Source organism: Carassius gibelio, chromosome B21 (assembly GCF_023724105.1).
Source record: "Carassius gibelio isolate Cgi1373 ecotype wild population from Czech Republic chromosome B21, carGib1.2-hapl.c, whole genome shotgun sequence".
In the NCBI taxonomy this organism is placed as follows: Eukaryota; Metazoa; Chordata; class Actinopteri; order Cypriniformes; family Cyprinidae; genus Carassius; species Carassius gibelio.
Window position 1 is genome coordinate 23,074,294 of NC_068416.1, and position 16,002 is coordinate 23,090,295.

General features: G+C 36.7%; 1 protein-coding gene across 4 annotated transcripts in view; it reads left to right on the top strand.

The window, feature by feature from the left end:
- Positions 1-16,002, top strand: part of LOC127985855 (rho GTPase-activating protein 24) — a 65,613-nt gene that overhangs the window by 34,858 nt on the left and 14,753 nt on the right. Inside the window, exon 1 of one of the 4 annotated variants that reach the window (XM_052588042.1) lies at positions 1,165-1,329. The exons of 2 other annotated variants lie outside the window; for them this stretch is intronic. In XM_052588042.1, the coding sequence (XP_052444002.1) occupies positions 1,266-1,329 (64 nt within the window). In that variant the 5' untranslated portion in view covers positions 1,165-1,265. Of the gene's footprint in view, positions 1-1,164; positions 1,330-7,675; positions 7,861-16,002 lie in introns of those variants that run through there. One more of the 4 variants, XM_052588044.1, reaches the window with a different exon arrangement.

A 16,002-nucleotide genomic window follows, 5' to 3' on the forward strand; every position in this document is an offset into this window, starting at 1 on the left:
ATTTGTTTAATAAGTAAAGGTCGAAACTGCAAAATAAACTCAATATTAACTTAATACACACAGTGGTCTTGTATAGCCCACTCACTGTATTATTAAGCAATAATGACTGTAATTATGATTGTACATTATCCCACAAAAAAATACTTAAAATGTTTTATTTATTTATATATTTACATAGCACCATTAAAAACAAGGTGTACAATATTATAAAAAGGTTTTTTTTTTTTTTAATAAGGATAAAAACCTTAAGGAATAAAAAAGTAAAATGCATAAAGATAACAGATTTGCAACATTGTTATACATAAAATAAACAAATTATTAAAAATAATGAATTGATCTCTCTCTCTCTCTTTCTCTCTCTCTCTTTCTCTCTCTCTCTCTTCCTTTCTGTCTCCCTCTCTTTCTTTCTTTATTTCTTTCTTTCTTCACAAAACATTTTTGATAACACTATACCTAAATACTTAATGTATAATCTACCTTAAAGGGTTATTAAAGAGTATAATGCATTATTATTATTCATAATATGTGTTGTAACACATAACATCTTGCTGTAAATAATTATAACCAAACTGAAAATGCATTTTGTAACAATGAATCGATAAGTGTTACAATGTACTAACTGTGGTTATAATAGTTCAGGAGATTGTACGATGCAATACAAAAAAGTTCATTAGTCATAATTAATGCGTTAAAACGACTATACAATCCATTATACATAAAGGCTTTAATTAAAGCTTTACCATACTTTTAAATGGTAATACATCCACAAATATATATGGGGGGGGGGGGAATCTACTGACAATTAATCAAACCGTATAAGAACAAAGCAAAAAAAAATGTTGGTTGGATTTATTAAATATGTTGTCTAGTTATCATATCAGTACTTAACTGGGTCATTTAGATAACATAAGGACTAGTTTAAAAGATATGCCACCACAAACCGCCTTCATAAAAATAGAAATATCGTCTGAAAAGATTTCTTCAAATGTTTGACTGACAGACTCTCTGGAGAAGGGGCCGCTTTTCTCTTCTTTTCTTGTAAGAGCTCCTGGGCCTGTTGAAGCTCTCTATTGTTAGTCAGAAAGAGAGAGAGGTGGGTGTACTCAAATCTCCTCCCCTTCGGCTCTTTCCACCCCTCCTCCTCGGTCCTCTATGGACCATGTCATAGTCCTCAAGACTGCAGGCCCATAGTCTCCTGGAAGACCCACTCCTCTTCCAGTGTTCCCCACTTCAGAGGCCTCTTTCCTGGGATAGGTTGCTTGATAATGGAGGTGGTGCAACAGGTTGGACATCAACTATCTCCATTTGGGATATCCGAGTGTCTATCAGGTAATTCTGCTGTTGATTTATAAAGTGCTGCAGATGAGAAGTTTTTGAGATGCTAGAATGGTTTTCTAGATTTGCCACAAGTATCATAATCTGCATTTGTGTGACAACATAAAAAATTCATAAATAAGTCATTTTCTATAAACTGAAGATTAATTTGAGCGCTCACAGATGCCAGAGTGGTTTTATTTGTAGTGATAAGCACGTCCGGGCCCTTTGTGTCTGTCTGAGTGGGACATTATTTATGAGTTCAGACAATTTCATGAACAATTAGTCTCTGCTTTCTTCCTCTAAACAGTCCCAGTTTCTGTTTCTTCATCAGAAAGGGTTGAAAGATCTCAGCTGTCTCCGAGAACCTCAGATGCTCTCTTAACAGCATGTGTTATGCAACCCATTAATATTTGCTGGATATCTCCATGAATATTTCTTAGCGGCTCCCTTTAGGCTTTTGAAAAGCTAAAGCCTCTTCATAGTAGCCGAGAGGAGTTCAAGCTCGACCAGGATGTATGAAATATGTTATGTCTATCCTGTGCAAACAATGCTATACAGCAATTGTCCGTTTTCCTGCCAAGTCCTCGTGCTTCCTTAGTGTGCTGCGAGCATCTAAATCAAATATTTGTGGCGTTTCATAATGCTGTTTTGAGAGGAACGTAAGAAAGTAAATCATTATCTGTATCTTTGCATTGTTGGCGCGACCACAAATTGAGTCCCATGTAACAATGGGCTTGTTTATGTGGCTGCTTTGTTAATAAAATGGCTGTTGATCTTTGGGATTAGCGCTGTCAATGATGGGAACGCACATAATGGAGCGTTTAAGGGTGAGGGGGCGTTTCTGGAGAAGGTATGTGACGGTAATTGCTGCTCACTATAACCCTTTTGTTTGGTTCCACCTGGTTTGGGCCATCATATAGCTCAGGTCACTCATTAAAGAGCAGACGAGCTCATATTTGACGAGACGCTGGAACATAGACATGCACAGAAAGAGCCATACAGTACATAAAATAATAAAGTACTACTAACAAACAAAGGGTAAATATAAAATGAATGAAATATAAAAAATGCATTATATCTGTCAACAATGTCAAAACAAATTCAGATTTTATCCACTTTTTGTAATGCATTATGAAATTGCATTCTCAGGGAGTAGTGCTGCCTTAAACACGTGCTCTATTTTGGAGGAGTGTTTAGATTTTGACGCAGATCCTCCGGCCAGGGCCTCGGGTCTCATTGCTTTCGTTATTCCCATGAAACTGCACTCTGCTTCCTGTCAGAGTCCTGCGGCGTGACAGGTTGTCTAGTCGCTTCAGAAGAGCCCGTCTGCCCATCGGTGGCAGATGGTGTGGGTTTGGAGTTGTTAAAGTCTCAGGATACCTCAAACACAGACACTGACCTTGAGACTGTCTGACTGCAGCTCTGACCCTTTTATTTCACCTCAGTCAGAGACAGACTCCTAAAGACTTTAATTAGAGGACTGTCAAGGAAGACTTCCCTTTACCTTTGATCCAATAATAACGTAAAAGACCTATTATCATCTATCTATTATTTTTAAATATTTCCCTTCATCTCTTTCTCTCTCTCTCTCTCTCTCTCTATATATATATATATATATATAGAGAGAGAGAGAGAGAGAATTCGGCTGCCTTCTTCCAAAAGTGTTATTTGTAAAGGTCAATAGATTTGGAATGGGATTGAGAAATGTCTCACAGTGGACAACAGAATAATCCTGTTTATTGGTCAAATCTCCTGACAAGCATGAAGTCTCCCTGGTTCCACTTTCACCACAGTACTTGGTTTATCTCCTATTATGTTTTCCCAGAGAGAAGTGTGCGATTGACATAGTACCTGTGATTGGATTTACTGATGGAAACAATGGTTTGCGTTATCTGTGCAGCTGATTGGTTGGGAGCAGGGGCCGTGATTAGCCAATCGTTCACCTTATCTGACCTACATCGCTACATGGCCAAATCAGTTCACTCACCTTTGGCAAGAGTGAGTAAAAGCCATGTGGTTTACAAGATAATATTTTTTTTCTTTTATGAAATAACTTGTTTACCCATCTGTCACATAAGTGACAATTCAAGAAGTAATCGGCATCAAGGAGCCGCCACACTAGGATCTGAGAAGGTAAAATTACCTTTTAACCGGCAGTGATTTTGGACAGGATAAATTTGATAAATAATAAAAGTAATAATTAATAATAATAAAAATAATATTTATTTAATACTGATATTTGTATACATGTGTGTAGTTTAAATTATTATTAAATAAAAAAAGTATTTAATTAAATGGTTTATTTATTATTTTAAACATAATTGTCTATTTGTTAAAGGTTATAATTATTTAGTCTTGTTTTTATATAATTAAAAAAAATTATAATATCAATGTTCAAACATTTTAAAATGTTAAAATATGTATATGAATGGAAGTCTAGTGTGACTTCACTTTTAGAAAAGCAGTTTTCTTTCCCCAAAAAAGGAGAAAATAAATCCCAAAGCCATTATTAAGTTTACATAAACCGAGGGAGTTTATGCCTCGTAACTGCTAGAGCAAAAATGGATGCACCGACTCTCTCAGTCATCCATAATAAAAAGCACAGATTTAAATGCATTGCATGCTAATCAAGTTCTGGATTTGTTTCCATGACTTTCTAAAATCTAGTTTCCAAATGACTGTTATCTTCTGAAAGTTGCTTGGGCTGTTGGACAGGGAATCCATCAAACTCCCGTCAATTATGCTTCATATTTATCACGACGGTGAGTCCAAATCTCTGCATTATTCGGTTTCGTCAGATATCGTAAGAAGAGGGTTCACTGCGCTTAAACGATAAGCTTTCCAGATCACAACCAGATTTATTTACATAATTAAATGCAATTATCATTAGACGTACTACACGCAGTATGCAATGAAATTGTTTTATGTGCTTTGACTAATGTAGACGTGTTTACTACGTAAGCCCTGACATGGGCTGTAAATCCAAGTTAAGATTATTAGGCCCGAACACAACAGACTGTTTGTGAGTTTGTCTAATCCTTCATTCCATGAAGGTCACGATCTGCAACTGCAGTAGTTCAAATCTAATGATTGAATAATCTATTGTGATATGATATCGGTATGACTGCTACAAGAATTGATTCAGTGTGTCGCTGAACTCAGAGTGCAACTTTCCACGCAACAGCATCAATCATTCATGCCACATTAGCTCTAGGAGACAGAGTTCATCCCTTAGAGCTCGTAAGCACTGCTGTAGGACTGAGACTTGGAAAGAAAGAGCAGAGAAGGTGAAATATGTTTTGTTTGCAGGAGTCATGGAAGCACGGCTTGCTATGGAACATACTAGGAAATGACTGTAAACATTCCGCCTCATTCTTTTGCCACAGCAACAGAGGTGATTCCCTGACAACAGACAACAGTATCAAGCAACCCCCTGCAGAACTATATTACAGTCTGTACACATCCGAACATTACTGCTTGAATCAAGAAGGACCATTCACTGTTGGACTCATATGCTAATTTTAGCCAATCATCATATACTGTATATTAGTGTTCAAAAATCTGTGTTTTGGGTTCGAATGATTTAATATTTGTGTGAACAGGATAACTTCACATTGCAATTTGCTCTTGACCTCATTCTAATTTTAATGAATCTGGAGTGTTTAAACGAGCATGTGCACTAGTCATTTGCATAAAACATGCCCAACCGTTTATAAATTGAGTTCAATTAAAACGTTTTCTGTGTTTGTGATTCCTGTGCATTTATGTTGATGTGCAGCATTAAAAAGACAAAATACGTTTAAGTGGATGGCGCTTCAGAAAGCTTTTGATTCTCTTTAATTATTTATTTGGGTTATTTGTAAAAAAAAATAAAAAATTAGAATGGTGTTACAAAAAAAAAGTAGTTGTAAAAGTAAAAAAATGTCCATCTAATGCATATGTATATAGAGAAAGAATGGAAAAGTACTGCAGTAGTGCGGAATGGGAAAAGCTCTTTGAGTTGTGAATGTATCCTTTTCCTCTCCATTGTTTCTATCTTAGTAAATATAATGGGTGGTAAGACTTTTTTCATGACAGGGTCATCAGATCAGATCAAACACCATTTCTAAAACAGGAAGCAATAAATAACTTTCATGATAATCAAAGTTAGAAGGCATGATTGTGACACTTTGATTTTGAACTTTGCCACATTACACTAGCTAGCCCCGCCCTTAGAGAAATCCCATTGGTCGAAAGTCTTCTTATGTGGCTGTATACAGTAATAAACATCAAATTGGTTGTAAATGTGTGGACTAGTAAAGGTCTCCCTTTTGACTCATGAGTTTATATTCATGTTGACTATTTGCATGCTGGTGGTCACCAAAAAATACACGCAGAGCAGCACGTCTGGCCCATCCTGGATGTTATGGAGAAATAAACAGGAAGAAACTGGATAAATTAGGTCACTGGGTTTGTTGCAATAAAGGAAGGCAAGTCACTTCTTCCTGCTACTCATGTTTGTAAAGGATACATGGGAACTTTGTTGTCTCTTCTCTGAGAAAAGAGAGAAAAAGAGAGTAGACAATGCACAATAGAAACTCTTTCGGGAGTCAAAGTGTGTTTGCATAACAATCCGTTCACACAGCGCAGCCTGCGAATGCCTTCGGACAGCTGTGTGGAAAAAGCTTCCTAAACTTCACTGACATCTGAATAAGTGCAGTTGGTGTTAAACCCACAAGCATGCATGACAGACCTTAGTTCTGAAATCTACTATCTTCACCATCTTGAAGATCTCATTTAATTTAATGAGATGAATAAGCGTTTGTCTGGGTCAGTGGTTACTAAGTGACTTACTGGAGAGACACATGGCATGCACAGACCTGCTGTTCAAGGAGGAAAAATATTGGTAATCGGTTTACTCATGGTGAATGCAAAGATGAGTAAGATCAGAAATACTGGAGCAGTTGTTCAGGACATCCTGAGGAAGGAGGGTGTGCATTTCTAAATCAGGGAAATGGGAAGAATGCAGGGAATGCTGTAAAGATGACTGAACAGGGAGTCAGCCAAGACAGATAGCACTTGGGTGTGTGTGTTTGTGTGTGTGTGTGTGTGTGTGTGTATATGTGTGTGTCAGGAGGTCAAGATGACTAGGCTAGACAGTGTTTTTTTTTATGATTTGCATCTTGAAAAGAAATATATGCTCAATTTAACTAATTTCTAGAATGTAATAAGTTAACATTTTCCCTTATACTGTACACATTTACTTTGGCAAGTATAGTTACCTTTTTTTCTTTACAGGAGGGCTAGTAAGCTTTTAATATTCCCATCATTTTATTGTATGGATAAAACATTAACCCACCAATAATAGTCAAAACATATGACAAAAAAAGAATTAATGTCTATAAATGAATGTGTTAAGGTCTCTGAAAAAAAAGAAAGAAAAAATGCCACCATTATTTCTTAAATAAATTAATTATAAGTAATTCTAAATAATAATTCTAAATAAAATAAAATAAAAACTGAAACGGAAATGCACTTAAATAAAATGTCATTAAATATAAATAAAATAACAAAATGAAATGACAAAATGAAACAAACCAAACCAAAATGAAATAATAAAATAAAACTGAAATGCAACCTGACATCACAAATAATCAAAAACATTGCATTGAAAATGCAAAAATAAAATAAAATAAAATAAAATTACATTAAATTACAACATGAAAGACAAAATCAAATGTAAAATTGTAAAATAACACACACACAAATTGGTATTATAAATATTAAACATAAATAAAATTATTAAATTATATAAAATTACATAAAATGAAAGACATACAATAAAAAAATTTTCTCAAATAAAATAATTATTGAAAGTGGGTATGTTTTCACACCATATGTGGCAAGTTATAACATACAATTAACAATAAAGTGGTGTGTGTGTGTGTGTGTGATGTCATCACACTGGAAATTATTACTTAAACAGCATATTATCAGCATATATATATATATATATATATATATATATATATATATATATATATATATATATATATATATATATATATATATATATATATATATATATAAACACACAAAAATATGACTTATGTAACTCAACTCAAATTAGCTTTATTTGTACATGTAATTTTTAAAAAAAATCGTTAGCCCAGTCTTTCTTACGAAGAACACAAAGCTGAGAAGAAGACAAGTTAGATTGTTGTTGTTGTTGTATTCCCCTAAAAATACAAATTTTTTAAAACTGAGTCTTTAGATCCAACGATATTAAATGCAACAAACTAAAAGAACAACAGCGTCCTCCATTCACACTCATCAGCGTGTATGACGTCACGCAGCTTTAAACGCCAAACAAACAGCGTAGTGGCACCGAGCGCGTGAGGGGAGGGACTGACAGCGCTCTGCTAATCCTATTGTGTCTCGCGCAGCCGGTGCGCGAGGTGCTGCTGTGTGCGGATCAGTGTGGGACATTAGTGGGATTTATTTCTGCAGTACTCTGAGTCCATACGCATGTTACAACCACCCGCAACTGGATGCCAAAAAAGGGTTAGTATTCTGTAGTGTTGTCGTGTTTTGTAGTTTCCTTTTGTAGCGCGCAAAATCTGAGCCTGGAACTGTTGCGTGTGAGATTTTACAGAGATTGTAAACAAGACTGGACTGAAATCGCAGATGTGGACGTTGAAATGTTGAGTTTTATACGGAACGTGTTTGTACTTGCGTTCAAAAAACAGAGGCAACGCAAGGGTCGAGGAACGCGTTTGAAAAGTTGAACTAGGCTATTTGTAACCCTCTACCTCAGCATGCATTACTAAGGTAATGTTATTGAAATTATAAGTATTAATATTATAAAATAGAATTGATCTCATCACTGTAAAATGTATGAATAACTTCATTATTTATGGGGAAATTGTTCTTGGCACCCTGCGTGCAAACAGTTTTTTTAGGGTTTATTTAAAAAATACATTTTTTGTTGTTAGTCTTAAATTTAAGTGTTTCATGTTGCATTTATGTTATTTAGTTCATGTTTACTGCATTAATGTAGTGTGATGTGGTAAAGCTGTTTGTGTGGGTAACCCTGCTCTATACAGTGTTTAAAATGTTATTGACTCCTGTTGGTGAACTTGAAGTCATCATGTGGCTTTCCATTGTGCCACGTGTGCTTATCAACTCAGTTTACACAGATTTTAATAACTCAAATATGCAATGTATAGTAACATTATATAATGTAAAGGCATATTGTACAATTAGGAACGGTGAAATACAGAGTGACCAAATTAAATACATGACAAGGTGGATGTTTAATAATGACTACTCATTGCATCCATTGTGCAATAGAAGGTTAACTCGAAACTATATCTTTAAAATGCAACGCTCACATCTGTCTGATGCATGTGTGCATCGAAGAACCCTTAAAATTAAAAATGATCACAGATATATTTCAAGAATGCATCCTGGACCCTGTTCTGTGTGAGTAGATGTACATGTATTATGTCAGTGTGACATTATCTTGGCAGATGTTGAAAATGAAGCATCTTTTTTTGTCTTTCTGGGATGTTTAAGGGTTTGTGCACATGATAGATTGTTCCATATGTGAGAATTCCTTAAGAGCAGCACACACTGATAAACACACTTAGCACGACGGGAATGTGTGTCTATGGTTCATTCTCATGTTGTTTATCACACACACACTCACACACACACACGAGGAGCTCATGGTTCTTGCTAGGGCTATACATTAAACTAGGTAAACCTTCTCTCCAGTAGTTAAACATACTGTCAGAGGGCTTTCTATATAGAAATATACTGCTTTATGTGGTATATGTTTACTTAGTGTTATGTCTGTATATGAATTCCTAGTTAAAGGAATAGTTCATCCAAAAATGATGATAGACTGAAAGTGTACTCACCTTCAGGTCATCCAGGATATAGATGAATTTGTTGCATTGTACTATATTTATAGAAATGTGTCATTACATCACTTGCAGTGAATGGGTGCCGTCAGGATCAGAGTTCAAACAGCTGATTAAAAACATCACAATAATTCACAAGTAATCCACACGACTCAAATCCAACATTTAGCATCTAGTGAGGCAGAAAGCTGTGTGTTTGTAAGAAACAATTCCATCAAGATGATTTCGACTACAGACCATTACTAAGATATGAGTAAATCTAGACATTATTATAAGTCATCTTGTCTGAATCAGGAAAAAAAAATATGCACAGATCAAGCACAGTTTACAAGAGAATATAGTCCAAAGTAGTTCTAAACAAATATGTCAGTGGATTTTGATGTGAGAAGACAACAGGTTTTGGACTATTTCACTGTAGGAAGCTTTATTGTGGATTCGTATTTCGGCCAGAAACAATGATTTAGTTATAAAGCCTTAATGATGGTTTTGTTTCTTAAATAACAAGCTTATCCCCTCACAAGACATTGAGTGATGAACTGGAGTGTGAATTACAGGGATGTTTTTATCAGCCGTTTGGACTCTCATACTGACGAAAGAAGAAACAATCTCATCTACATCTTGAATGGTCTAAGGGTGTGTGCATTTTCAGCTAATTTTCATTTTTGGATGAACTATTCCTTTAATGGCGTCAATAAACATAGGTCATACATGCATGTCAGTTGGTGCAAAATTATATAGGCTGAAATTAACTTCCTCTAAAAGATGTTTTGCAAGTGTAACGCATTTCTATAATTAATTTCTCATCTACATAAGTGTTTTTTAGTGTGTAAGCAGTGCGTCTGGAAAAACACTCACGCCCAAAAGCACAGATGATGCAATATTTGGCAGTGTAATGTAATGATGTTATTTTAAATGTAATTAGCACCCCCATTTGCATATCAGCCTTATTTATTGAAGATCGCTGGAGTAGATCTGTCAGCGGTGACATCGTGCTTGGCACATTATGGTTTGCTAACTGGCTCAGCCATGCCCTGGTCATGAAGATGGGTGATTGTTGAACGCTCAGCGGGCACAAAGGCCTCTCGTTAGCCTCCTAAATGTGTGTGAACTGGCACCGGGATCAATGGCAGCAGGCTTGTGAAAGGCTAGTTCATAATGAACCCTTGAGAGCTCGTCACTCACCCGCAGCGAGGTAGAGAGAAGCCAAAAGATGGATGGTGAGCTCAGAACTTTTAAGCTTCTGTTTACAATGGGGAAAAGGTTGCTGGTCCTAGAATAGCATAAATGGGTCACCTCTATCTATACTCGTGGGAAAAGTCTAGCTCAAAGGGCCACATTAATGTTAATGTACAGCCAGGTGATGGAGGGGAGGGGAGAGTGTGTGGGTCATAGATCGTTAAGTTCATTTGGAGAGGAAGGTAATCTATTAGAGTATCTGTGTGTAGTTAGAGCAGGGTCAGGGGTCTCTAGAGAGAGCTAGAGTGCTGGGTAGTTGTGGTTTTATTGGCTAAAATGATTTAAAAGAGAACCGTGGGGCTATTCTAGATTAGAACGTCTTGTTTTGTGAATGTCACCCTGCCCTTTGAACCAAACTAAAGGCTTTTGTTGCAGAACTGCTCATTTTGAGGTCTGTGGTGGTGAAACCTGTGCTATTTTTTTTTCACTTGTTTACCATTTCAATCTATTCTAATCCATACAGTGAAAGTGAGTGGCGATGGTTTCTTTGGACCTCCAAAAATGTCAACAAAAGCATGATAGAAATAGTTTAAACAAATTTGATGGTATGGTTTGGTATACATCTTTAGAAACCATATTATTATGAACTACATTACTGTTCAGAAGTCTTTTTATATATATATAAGCTTAAGGCATGATTTTTAGTAAGCGTTGTTTAGTATCTACCATTTTCACTTAGCTAAAAGTGATTTTTATTTTCAGATTTATATTATCAAAAGTTTGAAGTTTTAAAGATTTTTCTTTAAGAAAGTAATATTTTATTAAGGTAGGATGCGTTAAATTGATCAAAAGGAATTTATAATGTTATAATAAATGCTGTTCATTTGAACTTTCTATTCATCAAAGATCCAATAAGACCAAAGTATTAAGCAGCACAGCTGTTTTCAACTCTGCAATTAATAAGAAATTTTCCTGAGCAGCAAATCTGCATATTAGGATGATTTCTGAGGGATTATGTGACACTGAAGATTGGAGTAATGATGCTAAAAATCAGCTTTTTGCATCACAGGAATAAAGTACATTTTAAAATATATTCAAATAGAAAATAGTTATTTTAAATTGCAATAATATTTCACAGTGTTACTATTTTTGCTGTATTTTAAACATAAAAGACGTCTTTCAAAAAACATAAAAGATTAAAAAATATATATTTATATAATTTTTTATATACATACAGTATTGAAATTTTAGCCTGCATTGCCAATTTGAGCTAAAATTCACTTTAAAATTTAGAATCATGCTGTTTAACAAATGAATTTTAGAAATTGATAAAAAAAAAAATTACAAATTAGAATTGCATGATTTTATGTGAAGTGCAAGTGTGGCTGTCATTTCTAGCAGCTGTACATTGCAGTTAAGATGACTGAGCTGGCTCGCACTCATTCGTTCTTTCTCTCTCTGAAACAGGTGCTGTGTTAATTGGTGAACAGTCATTGTTTACTGCCAGATAGGCTCATTTCTGATTCATTTAGCTTTGTCTTAGTCATCAGACAGTCTGTTCAGGCCTCTCGTGTGAGTGTGCATGTGTTGTTATATGTGCTGAAGTGGTAGGAAGACAAGACCGCAGCAGATGGTCTGTAAACTGTGCTCGAGCCGGACCCCTGTCGAGTCTGCCCTTTGTTGCACGCATGCATTCCTATGTGAGCAGGTCGGTGCATATGCCATGACACTTTAGTCTTGGCTTAGGTTGCTGTTATCTTGCTGTTATTCATCTCCAGCCTCAGGTGGTGGGCTGCAGCTCAGCATTCCAGCTTTTGTCTCCTTCATTTCCATTTGTAAAACAGGTGTGGATGCCGAAACACTAGCACAAGTTTCTGAAATGTAAATTAGATGGGTTGTGGATTTTTCTGATTTTCTTGTATAGTTCTATTTGTTGTTTTAGTTAATTAGGTCATATAAACAACTGTATCATAACAAAGGCAATTTATGTGTGGAGTAACTCTTAAAGGTACAGTAACAAAAGGCCAGTTTAAGATGGCAATACTCCAATTTTGGTGCATGAAACCTTACAAAAAATAAAAAATATGGGCTCAATAATTCACCTCAGTATGCAAACTTATCCTAGAACTTGTAATACATGGTAGACTACTTGTAATACATCCTAGAACCAGTTAAACAGAGTTTGTAAAATGAACACCTTGTTTGGCTACCCAGATGAAGACAAAAACAATCGTTTTTCATAAATGAAACGAATGCAAATCTAACAAGCATGTAAACTGAAGCACCAAGTTTCCAAATCTGACAAAAAAAAAAAAAAGGTTGTGCTTGAAAGCTATTTCCGAATGATCAGCTGCTCCGTTTCGAGGGGTGCCGTGGAGAAATCAATGGAATCACTGCTGCCGTTGTTGTTCCTTCAATGATTTCCATCTGCTTTGCTTCTCGACAGTCCATAAATACATTTTTAATGGTTGACAAACTGATCTCGTCGCAGAAGAAAATCAATGATCAAGACAGCAAGAGTCCCCAGAGAACTACACGAATGAATACAATGAATAATTTAGTCTTTCACACTAATCATATCTCCATTAACTCTTAAAACTCTGCCTCAGTGTAGGGACGGGACACATTGGACAGGCTTTTAAAGACTCTCTCCTTATGGATGAGCGACTAGATATATCCGGTATTGATCTGCCTTTTTTTTTTTTTTCAAAATTACCATTAAAGTGTTCATTTCAATTTCATGCGCCAGCTCAAATGGCCCGTGCATGCTGTTCTCACAAACAAGACAGAAACTTCATTCCCCAACAAACTAAACATGTGATGTCTCAAGCCCAGCACCCTTCCCAGATGTCAACACACCTGTGCATTTGTAAATAAAGGCTTTGAGTCGAGGGTTACTGACAGATCACAGAAGTGTCATTGAGGTTTATCAATCAATCAATCAACATTTATTTGTATAGCGCTTTACAACAACTGTCAGGTATCCAAAGTGCTTCACATCATAAAATACAATAAACATCATATCATACAATAAATACATATAACAAAAAAGAAAACAGCAAGAGGGAAATTGTGTCACCACTACTATGTATTAAAAGCCATCCTAAACAGGTGGGTTTTAAGTTTAGACCTAAAAAGAGTTTCATCTGCAGTTGTACGGATATCAGGGGGTAACTTGTTCCAAAGTCTTGGGGCAGCAACTGCAAACGCCTGATCACCCCAACGCTTGTACTTTGACCTTGGGACTTCTAAAACCAGTTGATTTGAAGACCGTAACGACCGGCTGTGCTCACGCAGGGTTAAAATCTCACTTATGTACTCCGGTGCTCGGCCATTTAGGGCCTTAAAAACGAACAACAAAATCTTAAAATCTATTCTAAACTGTACTGGAAGCCAGTGTAAGGAATAGAGGACAGGAGTAATGTGTACACGCTTAGGTGTATTTGTTAAAAACCGAGCGGCAGCATTTTGCACAAGTTGAAGTCGTGCAATAGAGCCTTGACTTAAACCTACATAGAGAGCATTACAATAATCCAACCTCGAACTAATAAAAGCATGAATCACCTTTTCTAGATCATGCCTATTAAGAAAAGGCTTAACTTTAGCTAGAAGACGAAGCTGAAAAAAACTCATTTTGACAATATTGCTGATTTGCTTGTCAAATTTCATGTCGCAATCAAAAGTAACCCCTAAATTTCTGACAGCAGGCTTAAGGTATGGAGCCAAAGCCCCCAAAGTCACCGCTGAACCGTTTGGGTTGCCGAAGATGATACACTCCGTTTTTTCATTATTTAAACTAAGAAAATTTTGTGACAACCACATCCTAATATCATCGATACAACTAAGTAGGGAGTCTAGTGAGACATTATCATTCGGTTTTAAAGGCAAATAAATCTGCAAGTCATCAGCATAACAGTGAAAGGATAGATTGTGCTTTCCTATAATACTCCCTAACGGCAACATATATAAAGAAAACAAGATTGGGCCAAGAATTGAACCCTGGGGTACCCCACAAGAAAGAGGAGCAGCCGACGAGGAGCATTCACCAATCATAACAGAGAAGCTCCTATCTGCTAAATAGGAGCTAAACCATTGAAGTGCCAAACCTCGAATGCCCACACAATGCTCAAGACGAGAGAGGAGGACTGCATGGTCCACCGTATCGAACGCTGCTGTGAGGTCCAAAAGCACTAACACAGCAGGACTCCCGGCATCCACAGACAAGGCAATATCATTATGTACTCTTAGCAGTGCAGACTCGGTACTGTGACGTGATCTAAAACCAGACTGAAATTTTTCGAGGACAGAATTTTTCTGCATAAAGGCTTGTAACTGTATAAAAACAACTTTTTCCAAAACCTTTGACAGAAAAGGCAGATGAGAAACTGGTCTAAAGTTAGATAACACTGAAGGGTCAAGATTTGGTTTCTTAAGTAGGGGCCTGACCACAGCATGTTTAAATGCAGCTGGGACACAACCTAGACTAAGACACAAATTAATTAAAGTGAGTAAACTTGACCCAATGGCGGTATTAAAAACTTCTTTCACTATCCTGGCTGGGACAATGTCTAACGGACAGTTGGTGGGTTTCATGTGCTGCACTACCTCAGAAAGCAGTGTAAGTGAAACTGGCTTAAAATCCTCAAAAACAGCAGAAAGCACCGGAGCAGCAGGTACAAACACGTTAAAATTAGCACTGCAGTTTTGCCTGACAGCTGCTACTTTGTCCGTAAAATAACCAAGAAATTTCTCACATGTACTAACTGAAACCTCTGTCGGATCAGAGGTGCATGGATTCAACACAGAGTTAATGGTATTAAATAAAACTCTAGGTTCATGACAACTGCTATTTATGACTGAAGAAAGATAGTGCATCTTCGCCGCCTTCACAGCCTTCTGGTATGTGGCTAGGCTGTCTCTTAATAAACCTAGTGAAGAAAATAATTTGTCCTTTTTCCACTTTCGTTCGGCTTGCCTACAGTGTTGCCTAAGGGCCCTTGTGGTGTCATTTAGCCAAGGATCCACCTTAGGTTTAATAGATTTAGTCCGAAAAGGGGCAATAGAGTCTAGAATTTCAGTGCTTGTGGAGAGAAACACAGAAAGAATATTATCTGGGGATGAAGGAGAGACCAGACCATTCATAGCATAAAACTGTGAGCCCATAAACACAGAAGCAAACTCTACACCTACAGAGGGTGTGATGCAGCGGCGCCTAGAGGCTGAGGAGACAGGTTTACTAGTGGGTGGTGGAATACTGATCTCAAATCTAATGGGGAAGTGATCTGAGATACCAGATTCTGTTATTTCTTCAAGTGAAACTGAGAGCCCGTGTGAAATAATGAGATCCAACGTGTGGCCAAGTTGATGTGTCGGACCTTCCACACATTGATTTAAGCCAAAAGAACTTAAAAGAGTTTTAAAATCATGAGCAAGTGGGTTTGAGGGACAACACACATGGATATTGAAATCCCCACAAACCAAAAGCTTATCATATTTAGGAACAACATCAGCTAAAAACTCAGAGAACTCGTGCATAAAATCTTTGTTTGGCTTTGGTGGGCGATAAATAACTGCAAACAATACAGGATAATCTAGATCAGCC